At 39.5% G+C, this 20443-nt stretch overlaps 1 protein-coding gene, 1 long non-coding RNA gene and 1 pseudogene across 5 annotated transcripts; 1 reads left to right on the forward strand and 2 right to left on the reverse strand.

The window, feature by feature from the left end:
- LOC309714036 lies at nt 1–5914 on the forward strand. 3 transcript variants are annotated; one of them, XR_014278785.1, is made up of 4 exons: nt 1–95; nt 1238–1310; nt 1825–1900; nt 2947–5914. It is a non-coding gene; the product is annotated as an uncharacterized lncRNA (long non-coding RNA). The 3 variants fall into 3 exon arrangements; XR_014278786.1 differs by having other exon boundaries at nt 2963–5914; XR_014278784.1 differs by having other exon boundaries at nt 1825–5914.
- A 297-nt stretch (nt 5915–6211) lies between these two features.
- On the reverse strand, nt 6212–6780 carry LOC309714035 (cystatin-B-like; annotated as a pseudogene). Its single transcript has 3 exons — nt 6706–6780; nt 6502–6603; nt 6212–6346 (listed from the first exon to the last, which is right to left on the reverse strand). The product of its transcript is annotated as a cystatin-B-like (transcript).
- Nucleotides 6781–10305: 3525 nt separating this feature from the next.
- LOC309714560 (uncharacterized protein) lies at nt 10306–12336 on the reverse strand (the record flags this gene model as incomplete). Its single annotated transcript, XM_082547104.1, has 1 exon — nt 10306–12336. The coding sequence occupies one exon, from the start codon at nt 12334–12336 to the stop codon at nt 10309–10311; it is 2028 nt and encodes a 675-aa protein (XP_082403230.1). The 3' UTR covers nt 10306–10308.
- Between the last annotated feature and the right edge of the window lie 8107 nt (nt 12337–20443).

Raw genomic sequence — 20443 nt, forward strand, 5'->3', positions numbered from 1 at the left:
AACGAGCTCACAAAGAGCACGCGCACTTTTTCCGGTCCGCAGCTGTAGGAGAAACACGAGTTAACTCAGAGACACAGACTGATGCGACAAAACCAGTAAGTAGGTGTACAGCGTACTCTGTAGTGTGTAGCACCCAGGAGTATTAGCTTATTACGTACACGTTGGTAAGCTGTCTTGTTGCAACTGACGAACTGAAACAAACGAGCGTGCTGTGTGTGCAACAGCGCGACAAACATTACCTGTCCTTTTATTAACTGCACAAGTAGTGCTGGTCATAGCTGCTGGCTACCTGTGTAAGGCTGTCATGGGTCTGTAGCTCTGTCACCGTTTTAGGGAACATATTTAGCTTTAAAGCAAGTTACAGGGCTTTTCCTGCCTTTCTGGAGGGATTATATTTTACTAAAAAAGGATCTAATATGCATGTCCACATAATTATGCATTATTATAATTATAATATATTAAAAACACACGCTGTATTTTAAAGAACATACATTAAGAAGCAGATTATATTAGATTTATATTTTAAATAAGACAAAATTTGGATTTTACAACAGTAAAATTATTGTATCTCTACAGTTTAAAAATGTAATAAACTTTGCCCCTGCACAGAGTGGATAGTGAAACAAATGGAATCAACATAATGACATTATTTCATATTTATTACTTTTTTCCCCTCATTGCTTTATTATTGTAGCTCTAGTAATAAATAATAATGTAAGGATTCTGGATCAGCACCATGATGCCCACAGTATATACAGTATTCTGAAGGTCTAAAGTGTTACTGTGTGTGCGTGCATGTGTGTGTTTTATTTATATGGATTTTTTTTAATTATTACTCATGATATAACATTGTCCAGACATGCCTGGTAAGGACATGAGGAGGAAACAGTAGGAGCTGTGTGAGGCTACTAAAGGCAGTGCTATAACATTTTTCTGTCATCATTTTATTATAGATTAAGTGCTGGAGTTGTTAGGTGTGGATAATTAGATTATAGTTTATTGCAATAGCAAGTTGTGCCTTGTTCTCAGATAGACAGCAAGTGGAGAGCGATATATGAAATGATGGGATGGAAGGAAGAAGAGAAGCAAAGAGTGATTCACAGGCAGAGCCTAAATTATTTCTCAGTTTTTTGTTGCCTTATGGTTCCAAGCGTTGTCACCAATCTTTGCATTTTGTTATTATCTCATGACATTTAATCAGCTACCATCTCTCCTATGGACTTTTTAATGTCTACAGTCTCAGATCAACACAGCCCTGCCCTCCAGCACCATCAGCAGCAACCCCTCAACAGCAACATTGTACCCATCAGGTAAAGCATCGGCTATGTTTGCTTTGCCTTGTTGCCCATATTAGATTCTTGATGAATGTGTGTTGTTGTTATTCAGCCTGGTTCAATGTGCCCCTTTTTAACTTTGAGCACCCGCCCCTTTAAACCTCTCTGCACAGCCCTGTTGAATACCATTTGCGATAAGAAAAGTAGTCTGCTTAAAAAGTCCTGTAGAAAATATATGATAGAATGCCGCGACGTGATACATCGAATGTCACCACTATGGAAAAAGGGACCGGAACCAGGTGTAGATGCTTTAACATCAAATAAAGCTAGTGCAGGCTCTAGCATAGAACATAAATCTACCACAGGAAAAGCTAGTCTTGCATGCCCAGCCGTTCAGCCTACGGCCCCACCGCCTTACGAAGATGAGACCGAATTAATAGTTGCTGCAGCAGCTGCACGCACACAACGTCAGCATTCTGATCCAACCAGCTTAAAAGAAAGTGACGGAAAACCGATCGCTAATTCTGATCTTGTTCAAACACTTTTGCAGGCTATACAGCTGCCATCGGCCGTTGCAGTCGTTAAAACGAAAGGACACAGTACAGCTGACACAGACGAAGCAGCAGGTAATGCCCTACCAGACGTGACTGCCAAGGCTGCAGCTGTGTCACAGCTCCCACCTCCACAGGAAGTATTATCTGTGCCCCTACAGCTGCCACTTGTTACACTCCCAGACTATTTAGAAACAAATTTTGATTTAAAATTTATACAAGAGCAGGCCTCTGCATCTGATTACACCTATTGGGAGGATAATGACTGTACCTTAGATGACAGAGATGGCCTATACAAAAATCTTGAGGGTTTGATTGCCCTCCCATCTTCCCTACTGCCAGTCCTTGTCCGACATTTTCACGGTGTGAGTCATGTCGGACAAAGAGGGGTAATAGGGGCAATAAAATCAAGATTTGTTATTGAGAAAACATCACATGCAGTAAAAAGCATATTAGCAACCTGTCTAACATGTGCACGAACTAATGTAGGGAGACCAAAAGCAAAACATCAGCATTTACCACAACCAGATTTTCCATTTCATACATTACAAATTGATTTTACACATATGCCAGCACAAGGAAGCATCAAGTACTTACTGGTAATAGTGGATCAATTTAGTAAATGGGTAGAAGCTTACCCAACATCAAAAGAAACTGCAGAAGTAGTCTGTCAAAAGTTGTGCAATGAAATAATACCCAGATTCGGAATACCTCACCAAATTAACAGTGATAGAGGACCTTCATTCACATCAGAAGTAATTCAAAAGTGTGCTAAAACTCTAGGAATAGACTGGAAATATCATGTGCCATACCACCCTCAGAGTTCAGGAGTTGTAGAAAGAATGAATAGGACCATAAAAAATCGCCTGACTAAAGCAATGATAGAAACAGGAATGACCTGGGTCAAATTACTTCCTCAAGTCCTCTGCGAGATTAGAATGACTCCATCCGCAGCAACCAAATTATCTCCATTTGAAATAATCATGGGAAGACCATTTCCAACACCATGGTCAGCCTCCAGAGGGGCACCGCTATTGGAAGGGGATGTAGACACTGCATTGTCCGACTATGTTCACAATCTGGTAGAAACACTGAATAATAACTATCAGAAACTCTCTCAGCCTCTCCCTTCTACAGATCCAACCCATCCGTGGAAAACAGGAGACGTGGTGTTGGTGAAGTCGCTAAAACCAAGGACACCCGGGGAGGTCGTGTATTCCAGCCCCCAGACTGTACTTGCAGTGACGAGAACCAGCATCCTTACAGACGGACAACCGCAGTGGATACACGCCAGCAGGGTTAAGAGCAGCCCCACTGAACCATCTCAGGCGTCGGATCAAGCAGACGATGACTCAGGCGAGCCAGCGCCCGGAGCCAATATACATACACACACTCAATCACTGATTAACACACAACGCCTGAAAGAGCCAAGACTCAGAGAGCTCTTTGATCCTCCACATGAACAACAACAAGGTACTCGAACATCCAGCAGGAACAGAAAGCCGAGAGTACCACATGATGTCTAATCTGATAAAGCAAGACTCATTCCATCCTGATAATGGAGAAAATGAAATGCCCATTGTCATCATACGACGCTTATTCGATGTCTCTCGAACCTGGGACCAGGCCAGGAGACGACTGAAGAACTGTGTTTTTTCTTATATATTTAGGTTATTTATCATATCTATCGCATTAACTTTAGGATTTTTCTTTGCTATTTTGTATTGTAGACTGCAACCATGTTCACATTTTTGCAGGTCGTATTTTGCTGACAATACCTCATGCTCCATTTGGCAAGACACCCACCTAGTACGCTCCTCACGTTCCCTAAAATCAGTAAATAGCAACACAGATGCCACTAATAAACCATTTTATGCACCCCCTACAGCAGGAGTTAACTCCTGGTATGAAAATGCCAGAACAGCCGCTCGTGATTTAGGAACCAGTAACTGTTATGTCTGTTCAAAGGGCAATCCAGAACAGGTAATAGTAGGATACCCCATATCCGGTTTCCCCCTCACTGAGGGACTAGAGAAAATCGGCGGAGATAATGCTCTCCTCAAAGACACTTTACAGTTGACTCTGAGCCCTCTCGACTGCCTACTTAGACACACACACACACCAACTAACCCTGAGACTCCATTAGGCGAATTATTGAAGTTGTCTAATGACACCGCAGGGACCTGCGCCCCAATGAAACGCCCCAAGAATAGGTTAAAACCCTCACTGCCCCTAGGACAGATCCCTCTCCATTTTAATACTAGCATGATATGTCTGCGCAGACTAAAGTTAACTGGCCCAGACACCCACATAGATTATACAAAGGATAACTATACATTCTTCTCTGACTCCCCAGGTGCACGCTGCAATGAGACATGGCTAGCTGTCTCTGTGGCTGAAGTTTTATCATATCTGGAGGAACACACACACAGTTCAAGTTCGAGCGGAGAATCGATCATTGTTCCCCCAGAGGGTGTATTATATGACACTGACTGGGGGAAGTTAGTTAAATCACACATGGTCACGCGCCTAACTAGAGCAATCCCTAACGGTTATTGGTTGTGCAACAATACTCTTAGATTAGCCTTACCTGTTAATTGGACCGGTACCTGTGGTCTAGTAACTTTAGCCCAAGAACTACTAATACAACAAACCTCAGATCTGCCTGTATCCAGCAGACGTACAAAACGCTCCGCTTACTCACATGACGTTTACATAGATGCTATAGGAGTTCCACGCGGGATACCAAATGAATTAAAGGCACAAGGAGAAACCTCTGCAGGGTTTGCCTCAATATTACCGTGGGTGCAGATAAACAAAAATGTAGCCTGGATTAATTATGTTTATTACCATCAGCAAAAATATATTAATCTGACCAATACGGCCCTTACAGCCCTAGGAGAACAGATGTCTGCTACCTCTTTAATGACCATGCAAAATAGAATGGTCTTAGATATGCTGTTAGCTGAGAAAGGAGGTGTCTGTGCTATGTTTGGAGATGTATGCTGTACCTTCATTCCCAATAATACTGCCCCTAATGGTTCATTCACACAAGCTATGAATAAACTTAAAACATTGCAGATAGAACTGAAAACCAATGCAGGTCATGGTCAGTGGCTAGACAAGTGGTTACAGGACATGTTTGGAAGATGGAAGGAACTAATTGTAGCCTTTGTAACAGTATGTATTATTTTGTTTTTGATGATTATTGCCTGTTATGTGATGCCATATATATGCTCAATGATGACCCGTATAGCTACTTGTACAGCTGCCTCAACGTGTTTGAAATTGACAAAAACTGACCCAGATGATGTGCCAGATGTCGCCAATGATGATCCTGATGTATATATTGAGCATTAGGTTGTGAATTACTCCGTTATCCAAGAAGGGAATGAAGTTTTTTTGTTTTGTTTTTTTTCCTTAGAATTTTGATATCAAGCTTGCTCGGAGGACAAGTTACATTTTCCTTTAGATTATGTTATTACATTTTGCCTTTATATTGTGTTATTATTGTGTGATAATAAAGAAGGGAACTGTTAGATATTTTAGTATTATGGGAGCATTTACTGGGTACTTTTTTGACTCAACAAGGCTCTTTATGTTAACCGTCATTTTCTCTTGCTTTGTCAACTCAAGATTTTATGGTGTGAAAGTAGATACTAAGGTTGGAGGGAAAACACCAACAAATCACTCTTTTACTTATCACTCCCTTGCAGAAGATGTTTATGTGAAGACCATCTGGGTTGTGTCAGAACTCACGGATGTAGGAGACCTCTGTATAAGATTTATAGGCCTTGATAGTGCATCTTACTGCAATTGTAGAACAAAGGATTCTAACTGTCTAGTGTTTAACGGACCTGTCAAAGGTATGTTGAGATACAATTGTAGAAGACCTCTTTCAGAGCTGGGGGACCTTCCTTATATGGTTTTAACTTGAAACTTGTTGACACACGAACTTTCTGCCTATAAATACTGCTGCACAAAAGAATAAAACTTTGAGTTGATTTTGGGAAAGCAACCTGAACAGTCTCTGTATCATTTTGTTCTCCTAACTGCTCCCGACGTCGTAACTAACCCGCTGACGGCATATCTGAGTGCTACTTGAGAATATATTGCTGAGTGTTACTTAATAATTTTGAATCTTATAGGGTAAAGACAAAACTCTGCTTATAGACGCCCACGCCTCGGGGAAACCCGATCCACGGACCAGACCCGGGACGGAGTTTCTTTCACCAGTCAGTGCTATATGTCTAGAAATAACGATTTTTTAAAATATATTGATTATAACTTTAACTTTTGAAGGAGCATTATTGCAGTTTTTTCTTTCAGGATAATAAAACAGCACATGTCATGAGGCAGCAGCTTGGAGGCAGAGAGCAGCTGAAATACAAAGTGTGACCTCATTAAAAAGGTTGGATGGGATCTTTGTCATGATGGTCTTCCACGCCAGTAACTACGGCTTCTCCTCCATAACATGGAAGCTTCTTCCAGACGAAGGTAGCTGGATCCTCCCACATGTACCTGCAGTCAAATCAGAGGAAACTTGTACTTGTTGAACACTGAAGATCTTCAATCTGCTCAACAGCTCATCTGGATCTCACAAGTAACTCAGTCCATAAACACTTTCTTTATTTTCTTCCATTAATAATCACTATCATGTCTGATGTCACAGTTACCTTGATGTCATAGTTGATTCCTTGCACCACTTGACTCTTGTACTGAACAGCTTTGAACACGACATATGCTTCATTTCTTTTTTCCTCTACTTGACACTTAACCTGTGTATGGACAAAATAAAAGTAAAACATGACATAAAATGCAGAGCACAGAGTTGATGTGTCTGTTTAATATGTGAGTCTGAATGTTGTGAAGAAGCTCACCTCATCACAGATTGTCTGAATTTCCTCATCAGCGTCTTTCACCTTCGAGAATCCTCCACATTTTATGGCATCCATTGTGAAAGTCCGCTGAAATAAACAGAGGAGACAGTTTTCTTGTTGTATGTGTCTAAAACATACTGGTGCCAGTCCAAGTACATATACTGGGTAAGTGACCTGGAAACTTACTGGAAGGTGACTCTAACGCATGATAGGAGGAGCAACATGTGACACGACAGCCCCTAAATGTTTGCTTAGAATGTCTTCTTGAAATATCTACTTGTGTAATTGTGTCTTAAATTATCTGTGTCTTTAAAACAGATAAACCTTTGCTTTTATATTAACATTTTTTTAGACGACTAAAAAGGACGATAACTAAAACGTGTTTGTCGTAGTCCTGTCAGTCTGTAGTCTGTGATAAATGTCTTATAAAAATAATTTATGTGCCACGGCTGTGGCTGTCAAAAAATAAATACATTGAACTTTGCAAATTCTTCTTTAAGCTGACTGTCCAGAGATAAGCTATCAAACCTGAGATAGATCAATATGCCAGATCTGTAAGTCAAAAAAGTGTGTGACTGAGGAAACTTACAGTTTTGCAAAATACCCCAAAAACATGTTTTCAAGAAAATTCTAAAAGCAAACTTGAGAGTCTAGAAAAGACACAGACGCTATGCTGATTGATGCATTGATAAGACAGCTTTTGCAGAGTTTGTGCCTTTGCAGAAAGATATCGAGATTCTATCATGTAACAACTGGGAACACGGGAAGCTTGAGAAGTACCAAGGGCTCAGAGAAGATGTGGAGGGTGAAGGTAACAGTGGTCCCAGTGGTAATCGGAGCACTAGGTGCAGTGACTCCCAAGCTAGGCGAGTGGCACCAGGAAATCCTGGAACAACATCCGAGATCTCTGTCTTGAACAGCAGGATACTGCACAGGACCCTCAAGATCCTAGGCCTCTGGTGGAGGATCTGAGCTGGAAGGATAGACAGTCTGCAGGGGCGAGAGGGGAATTTTAAAATAATACATTAATTGATTAATAGATTATACAGTTTATATAATTTATATCTTCATTTATCTAATCTACACACACACACGCACAGTTACTTTAGCCTTCCCCACTGCTCTGCCACCAACTTACCGTAAGGTTGACAGCTGCAACTATTCTGGTGCACGCAGCACTATGGAGGTAATTACATTATACACACGCAGCACTGAGGCCGTCCAAAGAGCAGCGACTTCATCCAAAATGCTGCACATGTCACAATGCTTTCACATTTACAAGATAACTGCAAAACAATTATTAAATAAATACAAGATGCAGTTGCGTTCATAGTCAACATCACCAGAACTCTTACCATCAATAACACACACTGCAGCAATCAATATACTTACAGGTATCTGAACACACACTGGCAGTCCTGGACTTTCCTCACCACCAGCCTATATCTGACATTTCCCACTTCAGTGTGCAGCTCTCTTATTTCAGCCATGGGGTGCCCAGCATTCCCAGGCTTAATGACTGACGGAGTGGAGCCGTCAGGGTGCATGCACTCAGAGCATGACTCATGACCAAAACATATTATATCCAGTAAGTAAGATCAACTCAGTTTATAGTGTCATTTACTGCTTATATCATTAAACTGATGTTCAAATTTGCTAATAAAATAATGCTGACAACCTACTGAGCACCTTTCATGTGTACTTTCAGTTATCTCCTAAAAGTTGGAAAAGTAGATTTCAATCAATAAAAGACTCTCTGACTGAACTGTGCTTTATTTTAGGTCACCTTCACATATACGTTCAAAAAGGATAACATGCTAAATGAAATATAACTCTCCAAATGATGCTATAATTGACTCTTGCACACGGGACGTGGGGAAGAAAAGTATTTAGAAGAAAAGACCCTGCATCATTCCATGTTTGGCACTGATCACCACCTGCACTCATGTATATATCTTTCTACGTAGCACTCTTAATTCTTATTCTCATGTATATATCTCATGTACAGCTCATACACATATCTTTCTACGTAGCACTCTTAATTCTTATTCTCATGTATATATCTCATGTACAGCTCATGCACATATCTTTCTACGTAGCACTTTTAATTCTTATCCCTACTTTTATTTTTTCATGTCTATTTAAGTGCTATTTATGACACTATTTAAGTGCTATTTATGACACTATGTTTGCACTGAAGCACCGCGGCAATTTCCTAATGTTGTAAACCTGCTCAACATTTGGCAATAAACCCCTTTCTGATTCTGATTCTGATTAAACTTCAGTCTCACATGGTTGTTGCTACAAGAACGTAAAATATGATTTTGTGAATTTGAAAACACAAAGCATTGTGTGCTAAAATCCTTCAATTCAGAGCCTGGAGACATGCTTACAGCATTTCTCTCTCATATCCTTTGCAGCTCTCTTTTTTAGCTCATTATTTTCTCACCTTTTTTACTTTTCTGGTTATTGCACCCTCTCAGATGTGACTACAGGGAAGCTCTCTGTCCATATCTCTTCCTGCTGTACTGCCCTCTGATGACTTCTTTGCCCTTCTCTCAATCTTTTCTATCTTTTCTTCACATCTTTCAAACCTACATAACTTTTTCACACCTCCTGATATAAAACTCCATAGTTTTTTTTGTTCTATATAAATCTCTGCTTTTTCACCTCCTCTGCTATAGTCCATCCTTTCTCCCTTTTACCAGGATAAGAAACTGATTCTTAATACTTAATTTTGGATGAATTGTTTTCCTAAACGCTGCCAAAATCCAGGTTTTACTGATAAATCTTTGCTTGGTGGAGGGACTTTAAATGTTTTCTTCTCTCTGCTGCTTTTCTTTTTATACTGACCGTATTTATTTTATCCTGCAGTCAAGTCAGGCGTGCATGCTGTTTGTGAGGCAAAGCAGAGGGAAAGGTGGGATTACAAATGCACAAGAGGCTGATTAGACAGTGAGACCCAGGAGGGCGCAAAAGTAAAGATGAAAGCAAAACTTAACCAAACCAAACTTTTTCCACCACTTGGTGAGTAGTTGGCATCAGTGTTGGTCAAGTTACTTGAAAAAAGTAATCAGTAACTAATTACTATGAATGTGAAACGAGCTTAGATTATAGGACTCACATGTTTTCATTTCTAGTCTTTAAAACCTGTCTCTACCCATCTAGTATTAATTCCTTCTGGTATACAAGTATGTATATTATGCACACACACAAACACACATGCTGCTATTACCCATTTCCTGTTTTTATACCTAAGATGAATTATTGTTGAATGAAGACATTTTTCAAACACATGTAAAATGAGGCCAATTGTGTTTATTGGGTAAAGGAAAAGGTAGAAGGGGGAAAAGGGGGGATAGAAAGAAGGAAAGAGAGAGGAGAGAAAACCCCAACAATCCCCTCTGAGCAAGCACCAGGCGACAGTGGATAGGAAAAACTCCTTTTAAAGTGAAAGAAACCTAAAGGAGAAACCTATGGCAGAACCAGGCTCAGGAGGGGGCAGTCAACTGCCGGGACTGGTCGGGGGGTGAGGGTGAAAAAAGAAAAAGGAGGGAGGGGAAGGGGGAAATGAAGATGGAATAGAGGTGGAGGAAGACGAGCTTACATCAGGTGAGAAGCAGCAGTGTCCCTCCTCCAGAACCAGTGGAAACGTTTTCTCTTCTTTTTTAGATATTCTTCCACCAGCACTTTTTTCTCAATGATGAGGGTTTTCAGCTCATCCATTGTTTCTGTGTTTTCTTTCTCAAGTTTGTTGCATCTTTTCACCATGTCTTCTAATTGTTCTTGTTTTTCTTTAAGATGGTCTTTCAGTTCTTTAACTGTTGCCTCCTCTATTTGCTTTGCCTTGTGCACATCTGTGTGCATGTCTTCCAGCTGCTGGTTTCTCTTCTGGATATCTTGAAGTCTACACTGCAGGTCTTTATGTGTTTTCTGTTGTTCTTGCTTTTGTGCCTGGATTTCAGTGTTTTTGTGCTTCAAGGTCTTAGAAAGTTCTTCAAGTTCTGTATTTTTTCTCAGCATTGCATTGATGCTACTCTGCATCGCTGAGCATTGATTTGCCAGTTTTTTCTTTTCTCCTTCCAGTACAGTTGTTTTGTACTTTGTTTCATTATACAGTTCTTGGAGTTCTTCATTTTTCCTCTGAAGAATAAGTTTTTCTTCTTCCAGTTGTATTTTCTGTTGGTCTTTTTCTTGAAGCAGCTGGTTATTTCCGTGCACTTTTTTATCGAGCCTGATTTGGAGCAATCTGTGTTTTTCCTCCATCTCGTCAACATTGGAGCCCATTTGTTTCAGTTTAATTTCCATTTGCTTCTTGTTTTGAAGCAACTGTTGATTTTTGTGCAGAGTTTTGTCATGTTTCACCTGCAGAGCTTTGTATTTTTCCTCCATGGCTTGGAGTTTGCTCTGCAGGTCGCTCTGCTCTACGGGCTCTTGTTTTTTGTCTTGGAGGATCTCCTTATTTCTCTCCAGAGCTTCATCAAGCATAACTTGCAAGCCTTCATTCTGTGTCTTGATGTTCTTCATCTTGCAATCCATTTCTTCCTTTTGTATTTTCTGTTGGTCTTTCTCGTGAACCAACTCTTTATTTCTTTCCAGAGCTTCATCAAACATAACTTGCAAGCCTTCATTTTGTTTCTCGATGTTCCTCAGCTTGCAATACATTTCTTCCTGATGTATTTGCTGTTGGTCTTTCTCATGAAGCATCTCTTTATTTTTGAGCAGTGCTTCCTCAAGAGTCATTTGCAGCATTTTCAGTTCTTCCTCCAAGACTTCAAGCTTGGAGTCCGTTTCTTTCTCGAGCATTTCTTGTTGCTCTCTCTCTTGAATGAACTCTTTATTTCTGTGCACTGTTTTCTCGAGCCTGATTTGGAGCAATCTGTGTTTTTCCTCCATCTCGTCAACATTGGAGTCCATTTGTTTCAGTTTAATTTCCATTTGCTTCTTGTCTTGAAGCAACTGTTGATTTTTGTGCAGAGTTTTATCATGTTTCACATGCAGAGCTTTGTATTTTTCCTCCATGGCTTGGAGTTTGCGCTGCATGTCTCTCTGCTGTGTGGACTGTTGTTTCTCTTCTTGGTGGATTTCTTTCAGTTTTTCCAGAGCTTCGTCAAGCTTCTCTTGGAGCTCCTGATTCTTCTTGAGCATGTTTTCCTGTTTTATGCTCTCTTTTTTCTCCTTTTGGAGCAGATCTTTATTTTTTTCCAGAGCTCCATCAAGCTTTTCTTGGAGCTCCTGATTCTTCTTAAGCATGTTTTCCTGTTTTATGCTCTCTTTTTTCTCCTTTTGGAGCAGATCTTTAATTTTTTCCAGAGCTCCATCAAGCTTTTCTTGGAGCTCCTGATTCTTCTCGTCTTGGAGAGCCCATTGTTTCTCCTCAATAATACCCTGTTTTTCTTCAAGCTGGTAGGATAATTCTTCTAATTTAGCGCTCTTTCTCTCATTTTCTTCCGTCAGGAGCTTAATCTTTTCTCTGTTCATGAGATTTTCTTTCTCCATTTCTTCCAGTCGCTTTTCCTCTAACTCTACCTGTTCATCCCAAGGAAGAGAGCTGATATAAGGGTCTAGGGACTCATACCATGGAATAGAGCTGGGGTCAACTTCTTGTCTTTCTTGCTGTTTCTGAGACATGTTGGAGTCTGTATACCGTGAGTACGGAAAGGATCCAAATGTTTGAAAATGCTTTACTGGTGAACGTTTGAATGCTGCTAACACAAGTGCTGCAAATAACGGACTGAAAGTTCTACATCCTCACCCCTACTTAAGACTTCATGAGGATCAAAGCTTCAAAGGATCAATGCTTTAGAAGCCTGTGACATCAGAATTCCATAAGCCAATGAGGTTGTCACATGACTTTTGAATGAGGATAATTTGTTTGCTTTTTGCTTAATTTTAGCAGCTTTATGTTTGCAGCTCACCACAGGTTGAGCAAAGGAGTGGGTGAAGTTTTGCCTTTTCCCGTCCTCCTGTAAGCTTTGATGTTTTTTGCTTTTCATGCTTCAAATATTCATAAAAAATTAGGATAATTTTCCTTTTTTGTGTCATAGCGAATACTAATAAACCATATACTACATGTGCATTTTAAAAACTCACATCAATTCGCTGATGGTGTATGATATTAAAAAGGAAAGGAAGGCTGCTTTTTGATAAGGTATGCTGCAAATGCTTATCTTATCAGCTCAGTGTGGGATCACCACAGTCATAGTTGGGATATATTGTGTACAGCAAATATATCCCAACTATATCCCAACAAATCAAACAAAGCCACTTTAATGTGTCGCATGCTCAATTTGAAGCTTGTAAACATCATCTTTTAATGATAATACATTCCCAATAACTGAAATAACCCTTAGCCTGAGAGACGGAGGCAATATGAATAAATAAAACAGATGAGATTTCTAGTACAAACTGTAAACGTCATCCCGACTGTGAGCATTTGCTCCCATATTCTGCCAAATGCTTGTAATCAATCTAAAAATATGTTTGAGATATTACTATTCTGGATATTAATGCATAATTTAGTACTGTTTTCATCTCTGTGGTGTTTATGCTTAGCTTCCTGAAGGTCATTTGGCCAATTTTGAAGCAGTGGGGCTCTCATCTAAGTGTTTCCTTTCCACAGCCTTCTGTGGAAGGTGTAAATGAGGAGAAACCGAGAGCCAATAATAACTTTCACGTTCATTTCCAGGCTATTTTATTTCTCCAAGTACTGTGAATTGGCCCAAGGCTGCAAATTATGGAAGTGATATTTTCTAAAAAAAATGCATTCTTCGCAAAAGATTTTTACTATTTAGATTCAGTCTTTTTTGGGTGTCCCCCTCCTCACAGCAAAATTGTGTGCAAGCATAAAAATCAGCACTAATTGTCTTTAAAGACCATCATGTGAATTTGGTTCTCCTGCTGATTTAACAAGCTGCTGCAGTGCTTTGTGACATTTTTGGCATATTTAAAAAATTATTTTTAACCCATTTTGACCCCGTGTGGTTATTTTTGACTGACTCCTATCAGACCTGATCTGAGTCAGTTCACTTCCTAGTAATGGTATTTTATTAAAATTGGGTCTGAATGGCTAAAATAATTATGTTCATCTCTATGTTATGTTCTAAGACATCCAGTGGGATCTTGCCTGGGTATTTTCCCTTTGGAGATTATCAGTGCACACCTAACTCAAAGGCAATTATGAGTAAGACCCAGAAACTACTGGAGAGCTTATACTTTATGAGTAGTAATGTACCTATAGCTTTTTTGCGCCCCCCCCCCCCCCCCCCCCCCCCCCGAGGGCATTCCAAGCATTTTTATTTTTGTATATAAATAAATGTTGATGTTGTGCTATGGGATTGTATGTTTCAATTTTACTTATAATGTGCCAAATCACTACAACAGGCGGCTCAAGACGATGCCATCCAGAGTAAGGATCTTGTTAGCCACAGTGTTTCTAAGATTTTTACGCCCCGTTACAATAACCTCGATTTTATCTGAACTTAGAAGCAGAAAATTAAAGCTCATTATGTGTCTAAGACATCCCGGTGGTTTAACCAATAAAAGTGGGTATCATATGCATAGCAGTGAAAATGTATGCTATGCTATGCCTTCTAAAGCACGTATAATGTAAACAAAACTGGTCTTTGCACAGAAGCCTGTGGAGCTTCATAATTAAGCTCAGTGTGTGAAGAGGACTCTCCATTTAATAATAGCTGTAATAACATGTTATGGTCAACGGTGTTAAACGCTGCACTTGGGTTTAGCAGGGAAGATTTCAACTTTTCAATATGAATGAAGGCTGAAAACTGATTAGATTAATGTCTGATGATCTTTTCTGTGCTTCTTCAAGTTTGTAACACCAAACATATTAAAGGATGATATAAGGTTCACAGGAAGAGTTTAATTAGACACACATTTACTATTTTTCTTTATACTCTTTCTTTCTTGACATGTTTAATATGCTTACTATCAGAGGAGAAAATGACCCTTGTGTAGTTTAAAAAAGTTTTATTTAATCAAACTGTAATGTTGTTGAACTCTGACGGACGTGTCTTTTAAGCTTGTCAACAGTCCTTAATCACCTAAATGTGCCATTTATCATCTTGTAAAATGTTCCCTCTGCTTCTGTTGCACATCTCCCTGGACACTCTCTGCTTCACCAGCCCTGTGCAGCTGGTTCAACCCCTGCCTGCCTCCTTAAACTGGGGTGTTTAAATCTCTTTACCTCTGTTGTGAACTTCACACAAAGTTTGTGGTAACAAAATCAAACTGAGGAGGATCTCGTTTGAAAAAAAAAAACCACACAGTCACGAGACAAAATAAAAACAGACTGCTCAAAGCAAAAGCAGAGCCCTCGCAGCTGGTAGTACAAAAACACAGTGACAACATGCGTATCAGATACCCTCAGTGCCAAAAGCATAAATATGAAAAAGGTGGGATCACCAAGAATATCCTAAAAACGGCGTTGAGGTGGGTGTTACAGTGAAAAAACAAAAAGCAGCCAAATTTTCATCTGAAAATGTTGAATTTTAGTAAAAACAATACTCTGTAGTTTGATACTGTCGTTACAGACAAAGCAGATGTTTAAAGCCTTTGGACGCTCATTTGAAATGCACTCATTCTCCTTATCAGCTGGAAATATTAAAGCCGTAAAATGACTTTTTCGAACGGATAAAAACTATTGAACAACAGCAATGATGAGCCTGTTCCAAAATTTGAATGTACATGTGTTGAAGGTGCGGGTCTTGTTGAATTATTAAACATACTTTCTTTAATTTTTCGAGCCACAAAAACAACAACTTTTAATTTTCTTCTGCTTGAGTCTCGGCCTCGGGTAGTTCTACTTATCATTGCTCAGTCAGTTGTCTGTTTGTGCTACTTTTTTCAAGGAGCAGTGGATTATTGGTAAGGGTGACTTTATGTGTTTAGTTACTTAAGTGGTAGTACTGTGGATAGTTTTACCTTACATACACAGAACTGCCAGTACAGCTTCTGAGGTAACTGTTTACAAAATGTTATATTCTATCCACAAATTCTTTGCAATTTTACATTGATAAACATTATCCTTAACACATTTGGCCCACATAAAGTACTATGGCCACCACACTGTCATTTATAATTGTTTAAATAACTCGTGTCTTAAGTCATGCCAAATAAAAAAAGTCGCATGGTTCACTTTTATATCACAAAATGTTAGAAATATAAGTCGTTCATAACAAACTGAAAGGCTGGGAGTTTAAAATGCAAACCGATGGAAGCAGAAGTAGAAGACTATAATGTCACAGAGCACACAGTGTCTATTATTGTGTAGACATTTATAAATAAGAGCTTAATAAAGATGCTTAATTTCTTAAGAAATAAACAGGTGGAGTAATCTTTATCAAAAGTGGATGTTGCATCTGTGGCTAAACCCCTGTACCCAAAAACTTTAAAAATCTACTGTGTGTGAGGCTGTGTAAGTAAAGCTTGCCCTTCACACCCGCGTGTAACAAACCATTTGTTGGGGGTTGTGGATTTGGCACCTCAGCATTGTGAAAGTGGGGAAACATGTTTCTGGCTGTGCATAAGATTTCTGCTTACAACTTAGAATCTCAGTTCTAAATGAAATTCAGATGTTTTTTAAGTATGGCTAATGTATTAATTGACTTCTAAGGCACACACACACACACACACACACACACACACACACACACACACACACACACACACACAACAACAACAACAACACCAGCACAGAGAAGAAGAAGAGGGGGTCGTTTTACTATGCATCATAAAAACGCAATCATTCATCTTCCAACTGTATCTTTCTGTTCTGTCTTTAGAATCATTGGTTGTTTACTGAGCCGTACTTTGGGAGTCATACTGTTGTGATACTGGGGGAAAAGGGTAAGGTTTGATAGACTAAACCCTTACACACATAACTTGAAAAACCTAAAGAGTGTGTGAGACTGCTAGCTGCGTTGTTTAGCAATAAATTTATCTACAAATGTGTTAGTAAAGAGTGACTTGTACTTCTGTCCCATTAAGCAACGGTTTAACAAATTTCACTGCAAACTATAAAAGGAATCTGGATTTAAATAGAACATAGTAGTGCAGGAAACACTAGTATGTGTCTATGGAACAAATCTCCTTCAGTGTTCAAATGACCAAAGTGAGGCCTACAGGCGTTTCTCTCAGTTGGTTGTGTTCAGGGAAAAAAGCAGCTAAATACACTGAGACTGCTCCACATTGTTAGTGGGTTAACTCTGGATATCTGTAGGTTTTGTCAAACTTGGAGTGAACAAAAGCAGAAAAACAGTAAAAGATGCAGACGGTGAAAGTCTGGTTTATTTCATTAACACAATGAAACATTTTACAGTCCACAGAGCAAAGTAGCATACATGATAAATAGATACACATAACATGGACAGTGAGAAGTAAAACTCGTCGTCTTACCACATGTTATATTCTGTAAACTTAAAATAACCACAGAAATTAGAGTTTAGTGTTTTAAAGTCATTATTAAAAGCATGAGTCAACATTACTGAAGTGACACTTTAACGATGCTTCATATCACAGTCTTTATGATGATAAAACATGTTCTCTCGTTAGTAGTTGTCTGCGCTGTCACTTGTCATGAAAATGTCCCGAGCCTGGGTTCCTCTTCAATTATCATTGATCATTAATAGGACGCACAAAAGATTTGTTACATTATCCCCATAAACAACGCGCTTTTATAGAAATCATTGTGACACAGATATTTAGATTCTTGCTTCACAATGTGCCCGAACTCAAAATCTTTAGAGTTTCATATTTATAAAGTATCGCAAAGAATACATTTATACCATTGTGTGAGCTACACTTCTTGTAAAAAACTGATTGGTAATGCGTTTGAGAAAAGCTCCTGCTGTGACCTTCCTTCTGTGAGGGCACACACACTCACTCACACACACACACACACACACACACACACACACACACACACACACATAGAGAGAGAGAGAGAGAGAGAGAGGGGGGAGATCATTAATACAAAGGATTGGAGCCGTTTTTGGATTTTCACTTGTTGTTGGCTTTAATATGAACAGTCACATGAAATTCATTCCAGTTTTTTTTTTTTGCCTTTGCTTCAATTAAGAAGTTTCTTTAAATCTACAACAGCTTCCTTTTCAAAAAAGTTTACTGACATAGTAAGGAAGTAGCTAGGGACCTCAGTAAGTATGAGCAACAATAGCTTAGGGACAGTTTCTACAATAAAGAGGATTTCATCATCATCTGCTGTTCGTCAAAAAGTGCCGTATTAAAAACAATTCAGCGGACCCTCAGAGTGCGGATACAAACTGTTTTCAGCTGTAGAGGTAGAGGTACGCTTCATGTACTTATCAACATACAGTTTAGCGGAGTGGATTAGAGTGCATTGGTGCTTGGGCCTCTTTTATTTAGCACGGTTATACCATTGTGAATTTAGCTATACGAATATGCTCAAGAGTCTATCATATGTTTGACATGCAACTAAAAATTCGAAAATATATATTTTTTAAATCAGTAACTTTGCAAATTTAGAGGAAATGTTTTCGGACAACATATGTGTCACGTTTTAAACAGGGTTTGAATAATCAGCACTGACATACAGACATTTATGCCCTGGGTATAACAGACATGCTTACCTTGTGAAAGGCCCTCGGATTTCTTGGAGCAGAGAAACATTCTGTATTGTTGCTTTTCTCTATTGTATAAGCAGCACCCGACTGTCAGAAACGCTCTGTGCGGGTAGCAAAGTCGGCTACAACGCCCATTCAGGTGAAAAAATAAAAAGTTAAAACGCTATACCTTGCGGCAGTTGTGAAGTAGTGTGGAATATACTGTGTGTCTGATGGGGTGTTTTTATATAAGTGGGGCTACTTTCAGTTGACCTCTGAGATGTAGAAATAAAAGAGCACGATGTAAGGAAGAAAGGTGGCAGGCCTTTGGAGACTCTGTTGGACATGGTTTCTGTTGGCCTCTGACATGATAAGACTAGTTGCATTAAAGCCATTAACTGTTTGTGAAGAAACATCTTTGGGCTGAGATGCTCTTGATAAGGAGCATCTTTTGTTGCTTTGTAGACTGTTGGGCACCTAACTGCACCCCCTCTGATTAGCTATGTGTAATCATCGAGTCTAACTGTTGCAGAGTGTGGGAATTAACTATTTGTGAAGAAACACCTTTGGGCTGGGATGCTCTTGATAAGGTCTCCTCTTTTGTTGCTTCATACCTTTTTTACAGACTGTTGGGAGCCTAACTGTACCCCCCCTCTGTCTAACTGTTACAGAGTGTGTGAATATGTGTTTTTTAGAAGTATCACAGTTTATTTCTAAAGGGATACATGTTGTTTGCGGTGCTCTATTTAAAACTATTGGCCTGTGAAACTTTTAGAAAAGTGAAATGCCCCTAAAGTAGTTAAATCATCTATGTGTAATCATCGAGTCTAACTGTTGCAGACTAGTAGATAATTATAAGACTAGTTGCATTAAAGCCACACTGAGGTTGATACAGCGCTAGTGCAAATATGTACTTTTAGAAGTATCACAGTTTATTTCTAAAGGGATACATGTTGTTTGTGGTGCTCTATTTAAAAACTATTAGCCTGTGAAACTATTAGAAAAGTGAAATCTTCCTAAACTAGCTAAATTAAATGCTGTGTGGGAATACACGGTTTTTAGAAGTATCACTGTTTATTTCTAAAGGGATACCTGTTATTTGCGGCCCTCTGTTTGAAAACTATTTGCTCCTAAATACCACTGAAGAAAATGCAAAAGGCTCCTAACTAGTTAAAATACCCCTAAAGTAGTTAAATTAAATCATCTATGTCTAAATAACAGAACTCTGAGACCTATACAATCCTTTAAAAAGAGTTTAATTAAAACACATAATGGTTTCATTAAATAATACGCTATTAAACACATGTGAACTCATATGACCCCCTGGACCCACATGCACGTGCAAAAAGTCCGTTCTCGCGCACGTGCACACGCACATGGACGCGGAGGGGGATAGGGGAGGGGGGAAATGCCCGCGGGGGTGGGGGGCGAGGGGTGGGGGGGTGGGGGGGGGGTGGAATGCCCTCGGGGTGGGGGGGCAAAAAAAGCTATAGGTATTTTACTACTTTTATGTCTCATCTGGCCTGAGATCTCCTTGGGATCCTCTGGAGGATCAGGAAAGCGTTGCTGGGTAGAAGAAAACATGGTGGTAACAAAGTAATAAATCAAGCCAACTGCTACTGAAAACAAGAAGTAATTGAAACATGAAAAACAAATGCATGAACATGAATGAACTGATGAAGAAGCCCTAACACTAAAAACCCCAAACAGAAAAATACATTTAGATAACTCCATTAGTTCAAACTGTATTCATGTGTCTAACCTGAAATGAAACAGTGCCATGCCTTATTCATTACAAGGCAGTCCATTTTGGACTATCTTGTAATCCAATGAAACCAGAAGTCAGAGCGAGATTTCAAATTTAGAAGTTCTCTGCTCCAGTCCTCTTTGTCTTGTGCTAGTGCGCAATGCACAACGCTAGTTTTTGATCATTACTAATGTGGCCTTATTGCTTCGTAGCCGATATCAATCTGGGTCTGGGTACGTGTTTCATCAGGAGAACGTCCAGGAAACCATGGACAACTTCAAGTTCCTGGTCAAAGACAGCAAACCAAAGGTGGTCAGTGACAACGTCTTCCACGTCCAGTGGTCCCTCATCAGCTTTGAGCACAAAAGGTCTGCACCATTTCCCAAAAAAT

This window comes from Aulonocara stuartgranti (assembly GCF_965226115.1).
Source record: "Aulonocara stuartgranti genome assembly, chromosome: 9".
Taxonomy (NCBI): domain Eukaryota; kingdom Metazoa; phylum Chordata; class Actinopteri; order Cichliformes; family Cichlidae; genus Aulonocara; species Aulonocara stuartgranti.